Genomic DNA, 17,645 nt, shown 5'->3' with positions numbered 1-17,645 from the left:
GTTGTAGTGAATGGATATTGTACAGGAAGAAATCAGTCACTACTTGTAGATAACATCACAAACAAATAAATACATGAAACAAAGGCATTTCACAGCTCAGACATTCAAAGTCAAAATTAGTTTATTAGGCATTTTTCTCATTTTTGTTTTTTAATGTACTTTAGTTTCAAAGTACAAGACAGCACATGATACAAAGGCAATTCTAGCTCAATCAGCTCAGTGAGTATAACTACATTTTTTTAATCCTTTCTTGTTTGCTGCATTTATGTCTCTGTTATTATTATTCTTGTTTGCTACACTGATTACACAAAAGGCTTTTCTTTTGTATTCCCTTTGCAAAATCTGCATTCTCCTTCTTCCTACCTGCTCGGTTTTGCTGTGTCTCATAAAGAACCATTTCCTTTTGCTCATGCCGTGCATTCGTATGACTTAAACCTCACGTGATGTCACCTCAGAATTCAAATTTCCCTCCAATCTGAGATAAATTATTCTGGATAAAACTATATTCTAAATGTATCCAAGCTGTTAACAAAGATGAGAATTTTGTTTTTACTGTCAGAAGCATTTCAACTTGCAAAACATATTCCAGCAAAACATTCCTTTGATTCCTAATGTAAAAAGCCATAGGTTGCTTTTCTGAAAATAAAAATGAAGTACAGAATAAGAAATGTAGTTCAATAACTTAACCAACCATGGAGCTAGAGTTACTATAAATGGGAGTTAGTGTATGCAAGTAGAACTGGGCTCTTGAAGACATAACAGGAAAAGAAAACATCCTTTGATTTGCATCAGAGGTGTCTCTTAGACTTCAGATGGGAGGCAATGAAGTACTGAGGGAGAGAGATTAAATACTGTGGCAAGAGGTAGAACACAGTGACAGAGGAACATCTGCCCCTACTGCCGTTCTTTGACAGGTACCAAATGACCATGTTTGTCTGCAAGCAAGATTTAGTACACTGTGAAGACCAACACAGGCTGCCCAGTGGAGGAACGAAAGGGAAAGGAAAGTAATCAGGGAGCCAGGAAATATCAAGTCCTCCCACTATGCAGTGCGCATAGTGCAAACGCTTGTGCAGACCACCCTGGACAACAAAGGCACAGTATGTTGTTTAAGCAACTCATCCTTCTACTTATGCACAATTAGGAAAGGAGGGACAGGGATCATGGATGCCACATAACCTTACAGTGACCTTGGTAATAGGTACTCTGAAAATACATGATGGTTACTTCAAATTACAGACACAGATATACCACCTGCATTCATCAATCTTACCTCCTAGTCCCAAAATCTTTTTTGAACATCATAAACTAAGAAGAGTTAGATTTGATATCTACAAACTTATTCTCACTAAGAGGTTTAACCTATGACTTGTCAATATTATCCCATCTCCTTGATTCTTCAAATATAAAATATCACAAACCACTAGCAATTCAACATTCCCTCTAAACCATGCAGCCTCCCAAGAATGAGGTTCAGAATTTTGACATTATGCAAAAAACCCATGTATTTCTCAACTCATTGACAAATGTGCTTGCTCTAGTAATTGTGCCCAAACCAAGAAAAATGAGAGGATCTCCTTTAGCAGAAAGCCCACTAGTTAAACTCTAAGAGAAAAAGGGATATATTAAAATCTTCCTCTTCTGTTCAACCTTGGCTTAAGAAGCTGTTTATTTACCAGGGATTTAGGAAGACTACAAACAGAACCCAGCCTATTATTATGCATTAAAAAGTGAGCTTTCTGTATGAGAATGCCCTCACTTGCTTCACTGTACCAGTTTGAAAGATGTGATGTGTAGTTACTGAGAAATATGGAGAAATCAATCCACTACAACTACTAGAAAATGTTGTGTTTAACACTAACCGGTCCAGCTGGCTTCTTTGCTTTCTCAACAGCCTTCGTAGCTTCCTTGAGTTGTTTTCTAAGGTCTTCCTTTGGCTAGTCATGTTTACAGCACTAGGAGAGGAAGAAACAAAGCAATTGTAAAGCTTGTTAAGAAGTAGTTCATGTGCTATTAAAGGTGACCTTCCCACTTCCAGTTCTATTTGTTCTTCTTCCTCCCCGAAGTGGGTCAAATCTTTCAATTTAAAATCTGAGCACTCTTCAACAGCCAGGTCTCTCAGAAAAGCATTCACAGCTAAATCCTGAGATGTCCTGATCTTCTGAAAAGCTTAGAGCCACAAGCTAAGAAAGTGACAAAGGATCACTCCATAGCAGTTTGAATCTACCAATATATTAGAATACAACACAACTCTAAGCAGCCTTCATACTGGATAAAGAAACTGTTAGTCACAGCAGTGCAGTAAGCATAGTGGTAGTCTCCAAATGCAGAAAATCCAAGATGCACATCTTCTCAGAATGATTCACACTACAGACAGACACGTCTTTGCAAACAGCTGTACCATACAAGCTACTGCCCACCGGCTCTTTCTCAATTGTTCATCACGCTACACTTCAGTGGCAATTGCTAACCCTTATCTATGTTGTCTGTTCATAAGAGCATTTCCCATTGTGTTTCAAGTAAGGTCAGCCAGGTTAGATTAAACAAACAGCAGAGTTTTGCTAACCTGGATAACTTTGTCTGAAATGGACAGGGGTGCATTTATAGGAGTAGTTCAGTCTGAGGGTGTGGCTTTACATTGAACTTAATTTGGTGTAAATGTAGGTTACCACTGGTAAGTCACTGGTAGAAAAGACTATTGTCCCTGGCTTACTGGTAGATATTCATTAGGGAAAACTTGCAGATCCTCAGATTCTTCATCCACATGATCTTCTCTAATATTTTTTTCTGTAGCTTGATCCTTCAAGTGATAAAACCTTGCACCCAGTTCTTGAATCTAATGCTCAGCTTTGCTAACTCTTCCTCCTCAAGGAAGGCAGCTGAGGTTTTGGCTTTGTGCTAAGTGTCTGTCTTAAATTGACAACCAAAAAAAAGGGCACCCCAGTCTTTATTAGCTGAATAACTACAACAAAGGCAAAACCACTGCAAACCTAGATAATAGATACAGCAAATTGAAAGATGTAAATTTTAAGTATATTTCACAAGGTGTAACTTAGTATCTTTCTTTTCATATCTTATTTTCCAGTTAGATGAGTTCAAGTCTACAGATCATAGAATCTGGAATGTAACTACAAAAATATGAAAAACTAACAGACAGAGCTTGACAGTCACATAGTTAAATCATATACAGCAGCCAAGCAAAGTTAACAGGAATGTCCTCAACAATCCAAAAAAAAGGAGTAATCTATCAAGGTCTGAGAAACAGAATCTTCAGAAAAAAAAACCCCAACCTGCTGTCAGGTAATGTATTTAGTCATTCTGAATGAAGGACAGTTAAAACAAAAACCTGCTCTCGTGTAGATTTGCATTTTCATTTGTAAAAAGGAGATGGGCTATGCCAGGTTAATCACCCTGTTTATCTGTTTCTCTGGTACCTGCTGTGAACCATATGCTCATCATTTTATGTCTTAAAGAAATAGCAAACTGTAGAGGGGAAACCCCCACAGTACAACAAAAAACTAAACTAGCAGTTCTGTACGCACTCCCCACAATTTTGAACACCATAAAGTTTATAAATGCCTACAAGTTTTGCTCAACAGACAAGAGGAGAGAGGAAGTACAGCAGTGAAAAGTAGCTGCAGTTTGCATAGTGTGCTGGTCATACTGGTGTCCCCAGAACAGTACTAGGCTGTAGGTATGCATATAATTTATTCACACTAGTTGCTCAGAGTTGAAAACTGGCATCATATTCTTCCTGCTCCCTCTAAAAGAAACTAGTAAAACACATTTCTAGAACTCAGGATTGCATCACATAAAACCATGACATGTTAGGTTTGCAAAGTGAGGTGTTCAAAATGAAGGCCCAGATCTTACAGGGATGTGATCAACTTGGCGCTGTATGTCATCCCACTACCTGAAAATTAGAGGAACTTGAATTTCTAGGTATTTAGACTGTACTGAAAATGTCATTTCAATTCTGTAGAAACTAAGTAACTTCAACCCCAAATGCTACATTTATCAATCTGTTCTGATCAAATTTATTATTTATACTATTTCTTACTGACATGTGGGAGCCATCCATAAAGGACCACCAGTACAGACATTTAAATGATAAAAGCATGCTTTCATTTTTTCCCCAAAATGAAAATGACCATCTTTCTTATGTCCAAAACTCAGGAAAAATGCCTATAAGCTAGGAACAAATACAAGAAAAAACCTCCCCAAATGAAATGTTAACAATTAAAAGAAATTTAGAAGAAAAAGTACAACCTTTATAACAGAATTTGCTGAATATCTTTGTCAAAATCCCCTATCAAATAAAATTTGTTTTTTCTTATGATGGTGAAGGCAAAGGCTAAAGTCATACCTAATTCAACTCACACCACTCTAGTGAGATGGAATTATCTCAGTTTACAGAAGGAGAGGTTTGAGCCTAACGGTGTTTGCCTGAAGCTCTCCGGTAGAAAAAAGCTTGAGCTATAATGACAGAGTGTGCAGAATGACCCATATTACCTTTTGGCTAAGTACTACTTTTAGAAAGCTTTAGTAGTTTATCATCACTATATGGTAATGATGACTTTTCTCAGACACAAAGAATTATGGTTTTTATCAATGGTTCATGCCAAATCCAAGTCCTTAAAAGAAATCAGCCCAAAGCAGGTGCACAGAGCTGTCAGACCTTGAAATTTGTTTTGAAACCAACCACCTGTTAGTGTAATTGTGTAGCTGTTTTTCCTGGCTTATGGGATTTTAGTTCAGCTGTTGTTCTCATGCTAACGCTTATTTCCTCTAGGAATCAGTCTGTCCATTTACACTAACCTACAAATTTCTATGTGACTATCTTCAGTCTAATTCAATGTATACATGCAGAACGTCTGGTGTAGCACCCTGAATCAGTAGCACACTTTGTTTACAAAATAGCTCATGACTGCTGTAGGAAAATGTCTGAAAAATAGTATTTAGCATCCTCTGTGTCATGTTTAATCATTTAGATGACTCGTCTCTGTTTCTTGCTTGTTTCAGACAGCAACAAAGAACATTTACTCTTAATGGATGATCTCAAAGATCAGATTTACTGTTGGTGCCTGACTCACATCTACTGATAACAGAGCACTGTTCCTGCCACTGAAATAAACTCTGAGTCAGGATTCCCATTAAAATCTTCTGTTTCTAAAGGTTTATAACTTCACCAGAAGTTGACTCTGGGTTAAAGGTTAGCAAAGATACTCTCAGTTCACAGGAACATTTACTCAAAAAAATCTGAAAGAAAAAAATCTGTATAAAAATTATCATCAGAAGGACAATGGCTTAAGATGCTTTTTGTAAATGAGAAATGGCATGTAAGAAACAACAATGCACTCGCGCTTAAGGGGCCAGTCAGAACTGCAGTCCCTTTATTCTCCAGATTGCTGTTTTCAGCACCCTTTGGACATAAGCCACCCCAGAAAAAGAACTGGACACTTGGGTGAGAACAATAGTTGAGCTGTTCATTAAATGTCTCCTGCAACAGTCAGTCCCAATCACCCCGCAGCTCCACACTGCCCTCCAGGGAGGGCCATCAACAGAGTTATGATGTTTCCCTCAGTTTACCTCTGACAGGAGATAATTCCTTGGGAGTGAACACATAAAGCGAGTAAGAAAAATAGAGCTGACATAAACATGAAAATATTCATAAAATATTTCATGACATAAAAACAGTAAAAGATAAATTATAAAGATTAAATATTCCATGTGCTCTTATTCGTGCCCAGATAACTGCTATCCAAATGCCTTTTTCAAGCACCATATAAAGGAAACAATAAACAATTTATGGGTAATAGTTCATAAATATATGCAGTACTGTATGTCCAATGGGCATAGATATTTCATTGTGTGAGACGATTACTAGGTTTATACATGATATGAAATGTGAGTTGTTTGCAGCTATTTAAAATCATTTTGGGACACAATAAACTGTTGACAAGATATATCCTATTTAAATGTATTGCCCATCCCTGACTGTAGAGTCTGTTGTCTTGTGTTTATCAGAAGGAACACTTTTAAAATGCATTGAGAAACTCAATTGTTATCATTGTCTTAACTTAAAAAGACTACACCTTTGTATAGAGTTCTGTTAAAAGAAATCCTGCTGCTTATCATAAGCACGTACTTCCCCAAAGTTCCTGTTTTTTTAGAAGTTTTATTAATCGCAAATGTTGTTTACTAGAGGAAAACCGTGATTGAAGCTCTAAAACAAAGAGAATAGTTGTAACTTTAATCCTTTCAATAAGCCTTTGTTTCCCATTGACTAAAAACTTCCTAAAGGAAGTAGAGCTGCGAAAATCCAGGAAGGAATTAGATTTGCCAAATTCTGTTCCTACTTGGATTTAGATGCAAAGGCTTTGTTACTCATTGTACAAATGTTTGAATAAAAAAAGAATGATCAATTACAAAAATGCATTTTTGCCAAGGTTGAAATTTATTAATAGAAGAGCTTTCCCTATCACAGTATGCACACTATGAACTTACATAACTTAAAAAATAAATAATATATTCATTTTTTAGCTGCTGCCGCATTTTTTTCAGTGGCGTTTTTTTTTTCTCTTTTTGTTACCTAAGGGGAACTTGGATATTGGCCTGACAATCATAGAAGAACCTAGATAAGTAAACAAATATTGAAAGGAAAAATCAAATGCAAACTCTTACTTAAATTAAGCATGCTTTGCAGCATCCAAAATAAGAGAAATCGTCAAAGGCCCTTTCCATGACAAGTAATTGCACACTGGAAAGTGTACTATTGTGGCAATAAAGCTGAATTCCCTGAAGACCTTTCAGAGACACTACCAATTTGTTTTGTATTTTTTTCCACATGCTCCTTTTAACTCTGTACCACTTCATGCTCTCCAGGTTTTAACTAGCCAAACATGCAGAGACTAGTTAAATATATTCTCGCTTATCCATAGGACAGAGGTCCTTTTAAATTCTTATCCTAATATAACTTAAAGGCAATTGCTATCTCCTTCCCACCAACATGGTGTATATTTTAACTGTTCATTTCTTGATCAATAGTACACTGGAAGATTAAAGAATACTTGACCCACCATTTTTTAAAGTGCTACATAAGGATAGATTATGGAAGGTGCTGACTACTTTCAACTTCAGTGGGAGTGCTGTTTAGCATATTGTGGCACACAGTTCTTAAGTAAAATCAGCACTGTATTTTAACATAAGTATGTCAAAGGTTTGGCCAAGCTTAGCTGGACCACTGAGTTGGAAAGGCTACACTGTGAGTTCCAGTAGCCAACAGCAGGCAATGAAATGCTGTGGATAACATCATATCCAGCCTGTGTACTGCTAGCTCAAACCATCCAGAAGAGAGGCTGACTGGGCGTGATCTTCAGCCTACACAGAACCAAATGGCTCTGGATTCCTAATGAGACATATTTATGACTCTGCTATGGAAACGCCCATATAACATTTGTAACACAAATACACATATGACCAAATTTTGGAATAGCTCCCATTTAGGATATTACAGGTGCTAATGCCTAAGTTTCAAGGATATATTGGATATAATTATTCACAGTGACTTAAAACTTCCTTGAAGATTTTCCTGCATGTTAATAGAGACACATGGAATGTATCCCCAAAATGACTAAAAAGTGTTTTTTTGATTAGATCAAATTGTAACAGGAGAAAGAAGAGAAGAGAAGAGAAGAGAAGAGAAGAGAAAAAAAACAGATTTCTGCATTCTACTTTTGATCACAACAGTTGACAACCCCCTCCTTCCCTTTAAGATGGAAAAGCCAGTTTTAATTTAAACTACAAACTGTTGACCAGGCCTCAGCTTGGCTTTGCAATTCACTATATGCCTGAGGGATAAATTATTTAGCATTAGCACATGGTATGTCATGTCTTGTTACTTAAGTGGAATATGGCTTCCATCCAGCTGTACCCCCGGGGCCCCCCGATTGGCTGCGGGTGATGTCATTTCCATTTGGTAATCTTCAGCAAAGGCCCAGGGGACCGTGCTGGCCGCCTGGCAGGTCCCCCAGCCCCTCCGCCTCCCACCCAGGCCCAGCACCGGCTTTGCTCCTACTTATCACTCTAAGGTTCACTGCAGGTACTGCCCCAATTACATGATTCTCAGTAACAGTGCAATGAAACAGAAGGTGCAGCAGATGAGCTACATCATCTGCACGTAGTATTTTGTTTTCTTAACAGAAGATTTGTAACAAATTTAGTGAGATGGGTATGGAAAAATAATTTTTTGCTGCAGGCCCAAATTAAATGGAGAATTTTGAGGGGTTTACTTAATCAAATATGAAATAATTTTTGTCAGTATTTCTTCCTAAAATTAATTAATTTTTCTGTTTTCAGTGTATTGCGGGATTTTGTTCAAAAAAACTGTTTCTGCACTGCAAGACAAAGGGATTCTGCACAAATGACCTGAGAGCATGAACTCTGGAAAATGCTGCTTCTCAAAGTTTGGCAATGCAATAATCAGCTACAGTGCCCTTTAAATGGCCATATTTTGTTTTCATTTAACACCCACATTATATTAAAAGGGTTTTTCCTTCAGAACCACCTTCAGGTTATGTGTCCCAGAGGAAATAATACTCATTAGGCTATTCACTATTGGAAGGCTCCCAGCATAAAAATAAGGGTTACAGGATTGGTTTGTTTTGATTGAATTTCGCAGCAAAGTCAGTGAAATGCCGAGAATTACAGAGCACTGTCGTACAGATGGTACTGTCTACTCTGTGGTGAGGCACAACATTTGCATCTGTCTGTTAGTTAAGGTTCAGCAGTGGTTCTGCTCAGCCTTGTGTTCTAAGTGACAGGTAACAGAAAAGACACAACTGACACGCTGTAAGAAATCCACGTGATTTGTTACTGTTACATTAGCGTTTAAGTACACTACACGAAACCCCACTATCAGAACTTTGTTTCTTTGTGGTGAGGAGGTATGAAAACTGACTGTGATTCTCCTTCTCTGTTACTGGATCTTAATTCTTTGCAACAGTGTTTTGCATGAGAAGAAAGGATTTTGTGTAAGCTATGCGGTCTTATGGTGAAGTGCATAATTCTCTAACAGAGGCAGAAGGGGAACTTTGCAAGGGGATTCCCACGAGAAGAGATGCTGAACCAATGCAGTACAAAGTGCTGTAAAATAAACAACTGTAGGACAGGAAATGAAGAACTCTAATCGACACCGCAAGAGGGATTAGTTAGTCAAATGTGAAAATTCAAAACTTCAACTTAAATCAGAACAGCTAACTCCTTCTCATCCTGCACAAAATAAACAATCTATGGCCATCAGATTCAACAGCTGCTCACAATTTTGATTTCTGTCATTTGAAAGTTGGCACCTGCAGCAAGCCCCGGCCTTGATGCGGTAGCATTGATTTAAGGACCCAGCTGGAGGGAAACACCTGGATTTGCACTAATGTTCATTCTCCCCAAACTACCAGACCAACTTTGAGTTTTAGCTAACTAATAATAAACTGTGGGATTAGCAGGGGGACAGGAGACTAAACTGCTACCAGGGCAAGCCAAGTCTGCCGGCGAGACGGAACAAAAGTGCGCTTTGGTTCGGTTACCACGCTGAGCCGAGCACGTTAGCTGTTACCTCAGGCAGGCCGTAACGTGCCAGACTTCAGAGCAGGGCGAGCGAGGCCCAAACCCGCCCGCTGCCCAGCCTCAGAGCCGCGGCCCACACCAGCACACCTCCGCTGCGGCACGGCAGCTTTTGCCTCAGCATCAGAGCAGGGCTGGAGGGGCCGAGCCCTCGCCAGGACGGCGGTACTTTTCGTGAAAAAGACCGCTTCGGCTGCTGCTCGCCTTCTGAGGAGAGGAAGGGGCGGCAAACAACAGCCCCACCTGCCGCAGGGCGGGAACCCGCGGCTCCTTCAGCCCTGAGGCGGCTGCGGCGGGAGCCGGGCGCTGAAGGAAGCTCGCGCTCTCGCGCTCGCCCCGCCCCTGGCGCGCGAGCCGCCCGCCGCCCGGCGCAGCCCCCCGAGCTGGCGGCGCAGCTCTCGCGATAGGCCGGCGCGAGGACGCGCGCGCGGCGCTCTCGCGAGAGGAGGGCGCGCGGAAGCGGCGTGGCGCGTGGGGCCGAGCCGAGCCGAGCCGAGCCGGGTGTTGAGGGGCCGCCCCGGCCGCAGCAGGATGCCGAGCGCCGCCGGCCGCGGCCAGGGCCAGGAGCGCCGCCCGGAGAACGAAGAGTCGTCGGCGGCCGATGTGGGTCTCCGCAGGGAGGGGCCGGGCGCGGCGTCGAGGCCGCCCGACTCGAGAGGGGGAAGGGGAAGGAAAAAGGGGCAGGGTCCGGCCTAGCGCGGGGTTGGAGCCGCCCGAGGGGCCGGCGCTGAGGGGGCAGGCGGCGGCGGCGTCCCCCTGCGGGGGGTGGGGAGGCCGGGCCCGAGGAGGAGGAAGAGGAAGAGGGGGGGGTTTTGCCGGGCCCGAGGGCAGAGCTGCCTTTTGCTTTTGCCCTGCCTGTCCGCCTCCCCCTTCGGCGGGCCCGGTCGGTTCGTGATTCAGCTGAAGAGCTGTGCCCCTCTCCGGTCAGACAGCGTCTCCTGAGCCCCGCTGGGTGCCCGATCTCCGCCTGTGCGGGTGGAGGAGGCCCTGCTTGAGCGGTGAGAAACGGCACAGCCCTGCCCTGTCCCTGTGCCCTTTCCCCGTTGCAGTCCCCTACAGAAACATCTGGGCCGCTGCTCCGTGGCAGGCCACTTATGCAGGGGCACCGGTGGCTCCTGCTGGCCTGGCGGGTGTTTCTGTCTGGTACTTGAAGATCACGGATCGGTGCTGAAAATCTGTGGGCCAGTATTTCTTCAAGAAGGAAAAAAAAAAAAAAAAAAAAAAAAAAGTACTAATAATGAGCATCACTTCATTTTGTTATAAAATCAATTTTGCTTGCTGTTGAAAGGCCGAAAATGCATCAGCAGAAAGGAATTCGGAGTACAGGTGGCTTCCATAGAATTATGCGTGGGCCACGATGCATCAAAAGCAGAGAAACAAAGACCCCCTAAGTAAAGCATTTAGAATGAACTTAGGTTCATATATTGACTAGAATAAAATAAATAAACCAAGGCTTTTTTTATTTGGGAATGAGTGGGCTTAGTTGGGAAACTAGAACTGTGATCTTTTTGATGAAAAGGCCGCATCCCCTTGTGTCCTACCTAACAGATTTTGTTAGCAGTCAAGCTTTTTGGCTGTCATAATGACATGCGATCTGCTGGATTTCTTAGTATGCCTGAATATGGGAAGGAAATACTTAGCAATGGATCTGCTTCTGTAGGACTCAAATTATTTTTTCAGGAGTAGGCTCTTTATAGAGATATTCACACTAACATCTGTGTAGCAAATAATGATCCTAATGTGTGTTTGCTGTTGTTGGAATTTTTTTTTCTTATAGGGCACCATTATCTTCTCTCACTTGAGTATCTTCGAGAATCTAAAACACAATTTCTTGACTTTATAGCTAATTGTTTTGTATCAACTCAGGTAACTCTCTAATGGTTTTGTTCATCTTTTTTGTGTATGCTGCTTTGATATATGTTTCTCACCTCCATTTTAGGATTATGCTAAGGAAAGATATGGAGTGTCATCAATGATACAATCCCAAGAGAAACCAGGTCAGTTAAAAAATGAAAAAGGTTCTTTAAGGGGGGGGGGGGCAAAAAAAAGAAAGAAAAAAGAAGTTATATACTTGATATCTTCAGTACTTGTTTGAGAAATCATTTACCAAACTTTCATTCAAATCCTGCTGCCATTCTTTTCCTTTATTTGAATACATTTGGCACTTGTGAGGCTGCATTTGGAGCGCTGTGTCCAGTTTTGGGCTCTCCGGTGCAAGGATGACATTAACATTTTGGAGCCAGTCCAGTGGAGAGCTATCAAATTGCTCAGGGGACTGGAGCACACGATCTCTGAGGAGAGGCTGAGGGAGCTGGGCTTGTTCAGCCTGGAGAAGAGGAAGATGGGTGGTGATCTTATTGCTGTTTAAAGCTACATAATGGGAGGGTGTAGAGAAGATAAAGCCAGACTCTTGAAGGTGTGTGGTAATTGGACAGGAGGTCATGGGCACAAGTCGCAACACAGGAAATTCTGATTAGATAGAAGGAAAAAAAATAATGAGTGTGGATATTGGAGCTGGGTCCAGAGAGGTTATGGAATCTCAGTCTTTGCCCTTGCCTGGACCACGCCCTACACAGCTTGTCAGTTTTTGTTTCTGTCCATTACCAGGCTTGACTTTTTTTGGATTAATTTATTTATAATGTACTGAGTCCTAAGATGTCAGTTTTTTTCTTTGTTTGGAGTAAGTTCTGCTATGGCTTGCTGCAACAGTGCTCTCATCTCTGAGTAGGATATCTGTCTGCTTATGCAGCCTTCATTACTCCTGCATGTGAGCACCAAATCCATTAAGATTATATATTAATATATATGGATTTTATCATTATTCACACCCCTGTGAATTCAGGAAATCCTCATTTTCTACTGATGGGGAGTTGAGATTCAGAAAGACTTGTCAGCTGGAGAACGATCTCCCAGGCCAACATCCCAAGAAATACTAATCTTCATATTATTCAGTGCATGAAACGGGAACGAGGGAAGGTAATAGACTGGCTTCTTGTAACTTCTTCATAGTGAAATGTAAAAAAGGAACATCATCTGTGATTACGTGATTTTTTTCTCCTCTGAATGGCTGCTTTGGTTGAACTCCCTTAGGAAGGGGAATGTAGGGAAGAGGAGGAGCCACAAAAGCAATCATAGGTTGAAACCAACTGAAGGGGAACATTATGTCAAGAATGTAACGGGACAAGAAAATCTCTAGAGACTTTTTTAACAGTCATTATTGAATAAAATACACACTAGCTGTCAAAGAAAGGGAACTGAAGTTGAAATCACATTGTAAGCCAGCCCAACTGCTGGCTGCTGTGGTCTCTCTCTTCCTCATGCCGGGTTTTCTACTGATCCGTTTCAATATGCTGGTACTAACAACTTGTTTAGCCAGCTTAGCAAAGTGAAGGAAGTTGGCTAGGGGTCTGATGACTGCTGGAAGGGGCAGGAACAGAGCCATCCGTAGTTAGGTGTAACCACATAACAATCCATAAATTGGTGTGCAGTCGCAACCTAAAAGGTATGATATTAAGAAAAAGGTAACTTCTCCAAGTTAGCATCTGACTGGTTAACCTGCACTGCTGACTGTAGACTGAAAGATTGCCCTGTTGGATCTCCTCTCCCTGCAGTCTTCTGTGATGGCATTTGGCTCACAAGAGTTTCTGCAAGCTGTGTTTCCTCTGCCAGTTTCACACCCCACAGCAAACAACCATGTGGGAGACCCAAGCTGGCAGATTGAGATGGTGGATCAAATCCTATTCTCATGGAGAAAGTCTACCCTGCCAACTGTCTCATATTCAAAAGAAACACTCAGAAATACTGTGGGAAAAAAAATGTTGAGAAGGAAAATGGCAAAAGCTACAGGAAATTATATGAACAAGGCTGAGTGCTGTGTTTAGATCTGTTGTCCCCTTGACCCTTGATCCTTGTTTAAAAAAAAAAGTCTCAGCTAGTGTATGGGCAGGATTGAGTAGGTTTTCCATTGGGCTTAAAATACAACCTACAACACTCCTGCTGGTCTGTTTTTTAGAAGGTTTTTAGGACACCAAAATTCGGTAACAATAAAAGCCAAAATGCCTATAATAAAAAAGTTCAAGATCAGCCTAGTCCCTTCCTTGAGACTAATTCCCTCCTATTTCAAGATTCAGTAGTTCCTGCCAGGGAGAGCTCTTATCAAAGGACTCACGGGAGAGTGAAGTCATCACTCAGCATCAGTACTGTATACATGCTTTTCCCCAAAGTATTCTGCTTGCATTGAGTGTCTTGGAGGAACTACTGCTTGGGGCAGGGGGTGGTGGGGAAGCAGAAATGTGAGTGTTCCCATCTCTCTGTACTGTATTAATTTTGTTTCTGGAGTCTGTGTGGGTACATGCCATTTCTAAGTCAGAATAACGAATTGTGGTATAATGTGCAGATCCACATACCGTCTGGTAACTGGAGCCAACAGACAATACAGACAGCGCAGACATGGGTAGGAGCTCAGTTGGATGTCTGCAGCATTGTTGTTTTTAGGCTAGCTGTAGTAGCTGCACTGTCCTGAGGACACTGGCTGGACGTGGGAAGTTAAAAAGCTTAGAGTGATCAGAGCAAATTATTCTCCCTTTCCAAGGGATAGTCTTATTGTCCTTTTGCTGTACTCATAGATTCTTGTTCCTCTGCAGGCAAATTAAAACTCTTTTCACATGTTCATAAAGTTGTTGCATAGATGCTCCACCTTGCTCTACTGATCTCACACACACCTCTGCCTTCATTCTTGGCCCACTTCAGTCTTCTAATGTTGGCTGCCCTGGCTATCTGATGTTCTCACTTCCCGTTACATCATGTCTTTAAGTCCTTCCTGCCCGCTTGAGGCTACGATTGCTAGTAAAACTTTGTTTGCCTTTCCCATTTTCTCCCTTCAGCCCCATTACTTTCATCTCCCCGCCCTGGAAGCTGCTTTCATCTTATACTGCTTTTGGCTTTCAGGTTTTTTTATTAAACTTCTCTTTTTCAAATTTATCTAACATTGTAAAGATGCTGGCACTTCACAGAGACAGCAGAAATATTGATCATACCGTTCAAAACTCCATGATGCAAGATAAATGAACTAAGTAAACGGGCTGATGTGACAGGCAGGGAATGGGGGTCTCGGGGTGGAAGAGTGATTTGGTCTTGTATAACCCACACAGCTCTTTGGGTTTTTATCATCTCCTCCCATGTTTAGAAGAGGTTAGAGTTCTGAGAGAAAGATAAGGATATTTAGTATGTTGAAAAGAAGAGATTGTGCTATACACGAAAGAAATGAAAAAATACAGTTTCCCCTTAAACGTGATTCAAAATGGCAGTGAAGGTGAGGTAGCATCAGTATTGAATTGGGGCTGGAAGTGTAATTTCAGACATACGAAGTGTTTGTTTGAACTTTGTTTAAAATCTTTGTTCCCTTGTCTTCACTGCAACTGTAGCACGGTTTAAAACCTTTTATTTTTGCATTATTTAATTGTCTGTAAGCGTTTATGTGGCAAGAAGACAGAAAAATGTAAGTATAGCTTCCATTTGTGAAAGAACAAGTAGGTGGTAGTCTGAAGAGGATGGTGGGAGGCCCTTAAAGGTGAGAGCAAGAAGCTTGATTTTTATCACGGAAGAGATAAAAAAGAACTGAAAGGGATTCCAGGTGAAATGATACGTGAGAGTACAAAGGGAAGATTTGAGCTACAATATGTTGGTTGGATGAGAGAAAATGAGTGGCAAATGATTGCTTACACTAACAAATGCAGACATTATCATGAACTACTGGCATTTTAGAAATGAGAGGTGGACAAGACTAGATTTGGGAGGTGTTGAAGGAGGGAAGGAGGGAAACGGTGACATAACAGTTGTTACATCTAGCTCTTTTCAGGGGAGCACATTGACAGGACCAGAGGCAGTGGGCACAAACAGAAACACAGAAGGTTCCCTCTGAACATGGGGAAACATTTTTTCACTGTGAGGGTGACAAAGCACTGGCACAGGTTGTCCAGGGAGATTGTGGAGTCTCCCTCTGTGGAGATACTAAAAAACTGTCAGAACACGATCTTGGACAACTGGCTCTAGATGGCCCTGCTTCAGCAGGGCGTTGGACCAGATGACCTCCAGAAGTCCATTCCAACCTCAGTCATGCTGTGATTCTGTGATCTGCTGTTGGAAAAAATTACTTTATGGTGTCTCTTTTTGGATATTGTTTTATTACCCTTTTTATGAAAGGTGAAATAGTTTTTAATAATTCATACCATATAAAAATTTTTGTGTTAAAGTTGTCTTGTTTAGTGTTGATGAAACATGAACCATTATGTATCCAAAAGACTTTAAAAAATATTTATCTAATGCAGATGGTTCCTGAAACACTAAGGATCCATAAAAAGGCTAACACCTCATTCTCTATTTGTGCTTGTGCCTGGAAAATGTTTTAAGTTTCTAACAATACAGTTTTAAGTTGACTGAGGTAATTTTAACTGTCTGAATATCAAACTCTTAGAAATACTAAAGCTTATGGCTTGTGCTGGTTGCATGTTTCCTGTAGTACTATACTGATAAAGTTTGATCATCAGAAGTTGCTGGCAAGTGATAACATCTTTATTCCCCTTTCTCCCTTCCCCAGTGCATGCATGTACACACATACATTATTAATATATTTGAGTCAATTTCCTATCACATTTCTCTGTGCACTTTCATTCTGTTCTGCTTTTGGTGTGTGTCTGTGAAGAAAAAAACTACGTTGCCATGAGAATAAGCTAATAAACATTTTCAACCGCCTAAAATTCCCAGTGCAGAATAATAGGCTTGCAGGGCAAGCTGTGACTGGTATTGAGAGACAGGCGGAAGGAGTCCAGAACGGCAGATGGTAACCTGGGGTAGGCAAACTTTGGAAAAGTTCTGGCGCAAAAAGTCTAGAGTGGAAGTGTCTTAGTAAATTTAATGTTATTTTGAAACAAGGGAGAAGCCTGTGATGAAAGGCAGAGAGTGAATTTGCTTGTGTTACGTAACATAGAATCATAGAATATCTTGAGTTAGAAGAGACCCATGAGGGTGAATATCTCCCTTGAAGATTTTTTTGTCTAATAAGCAGTGTTTTTAACCACATACTAACTGTAAATGAGTAAGTGTAGCTGTTAGAACTGTTGAGTTTCTGTGCAATGCTATGTATATCCTCGTAACTGATTTGTAGATACTACAAGAAATAAGTGTTTGAGACCATGCAAAAATACATTTGGCCAAAAATCTACAGAAAAATGCAATTAAACAAGTACATTTCAAGGAATAGTGGTATGCAGCCAGCATATTGGCAGTTCATAATGGTTGTATAAAATTTTTAAAGTCCTGATTTATTTAAAAATATTTTCCTTGACATTTTTTATTTTTTCCTTTGCTGTCCAAAATCTGTCCTTTCCAAACCATGCATTCCTATTGTTATTTAGCTTTCTTGGGTACATAGAATTTGAAGGGTTCTTTCTGATGAATCCTGGCTCCTACAATGATAGTAGTCCTAGATCAGATTGTCAAAGAGATTCTCTCTTAAAATAAATTTTACTTGTTTTACATAGTAATACTCTTGTTGCTCCAAAATGCTATTGGTTTTATCAAAATAAATCTTCTTTTAATTTCTAATTCACATTTATTTCTGGTTTCTTTCTCTATTTTAAGTAATAATTATTTTACAGTAATATTCACCCTACTTATGCAGATACAGAGAATAGTCATGTCACCTCTGAGCCTTTGTTTTGCTGTGTTCAACATGCCAACTTCCCTGTTGCACAGTGGAGCGGGGCAGACATCCCTTAGCTAGCAGAAATTCAGACTAACAAGTGCAGGTAGTACAGTGCAGCACAATGAAGTCCTATCAAAAATAGTGTAGTCATACTGGGTTCTGCCATCCGTGAACTACAGTAAGTCTTGCTTTTGTTTTAGTGCAGTTTGACCCTGCTATATGAGTCAGACAGTAAGCTTGAACCAATTTAAAACTACTTGATCAAGTACAATTCACTGAGAAAGGAAATGGGATCTAGTGTGTTTTCAGTATATATATTATGCTG

General features: G+C 40.8%; 2 protein-coding genes across 3 annotated transcripts in view; one reads left to right on the top strand and one right to left on the bottom strand.

Moving 5' to 3' along the window:
• The window catches only part of THSD7B (thrombospondin type 1 domain containing 7B), a 549,934-nt gene extending 540,065 nt beyond the window's left edge, over positions 1-9,869 (bottom strand). The window contains exons 1-2 of the mRNA XM_030018353.2: positions 9,709-9,869; positions 1,863-1,955 (exon numbers count right to left, since the gene is read on the bottom strand). The gene's annotated coding sequence lies outside the window, so the exon portion shown is untranslated. The remainder of the gene's footprint in view (positions 1-1,862; positions 1,956-9,708) is intronic.
• Positions 9,870-10,065: 196 nt separating this feature from the next.
• The window catches only part of DARS1 (aspartyl-tRNA synthetase 1), a 42,232-nt gene continuing 34,652 nt past the window's right edge, over positions 10,066-17,645 (top strand). The window contains exons 1-2 of one of the 2 annotated variants that reach the window (XM_030017365.2): positions 10,066-10,221; positions 11,558-11,615. In XM_030017365.2, coding sequence (XP_029873225.1) covers positions 10,150-10,221; positions 11,558-11,615 — 130 coding nt within the window. In that variant the 5' untranslated portion in view covers positions 10,066-10,149. Of the gene's footprint in view, positions 10,222-11,557; positions 11,616-12,460; positions 12,595-17,645 lie in introns of those variants that run through there. The other variant, XM_030017366.2, reaches the window with a different exon arrangement.

The sequence above is a fragment of the Aquila chrysaetos genome, chromosome 6 (genome assembly GCF_900496995.4).
Source record: "Aquila chrysaetos chrysaetos chromosome 6, bAquChr1.4, whole genome shotgun sequence".
In the NCBI taxonomy this organism is placed as follows: Eukaryota; Metazoa; Chordata; class Aves; order Accipitriformes; family Accipitridae; genus Aquila; species Aquila chrysaetos.
Note: the sequence above shows the minus strand (reverse complement) of the source record. Positions and strands in the feature narration are given on the sequence as shown.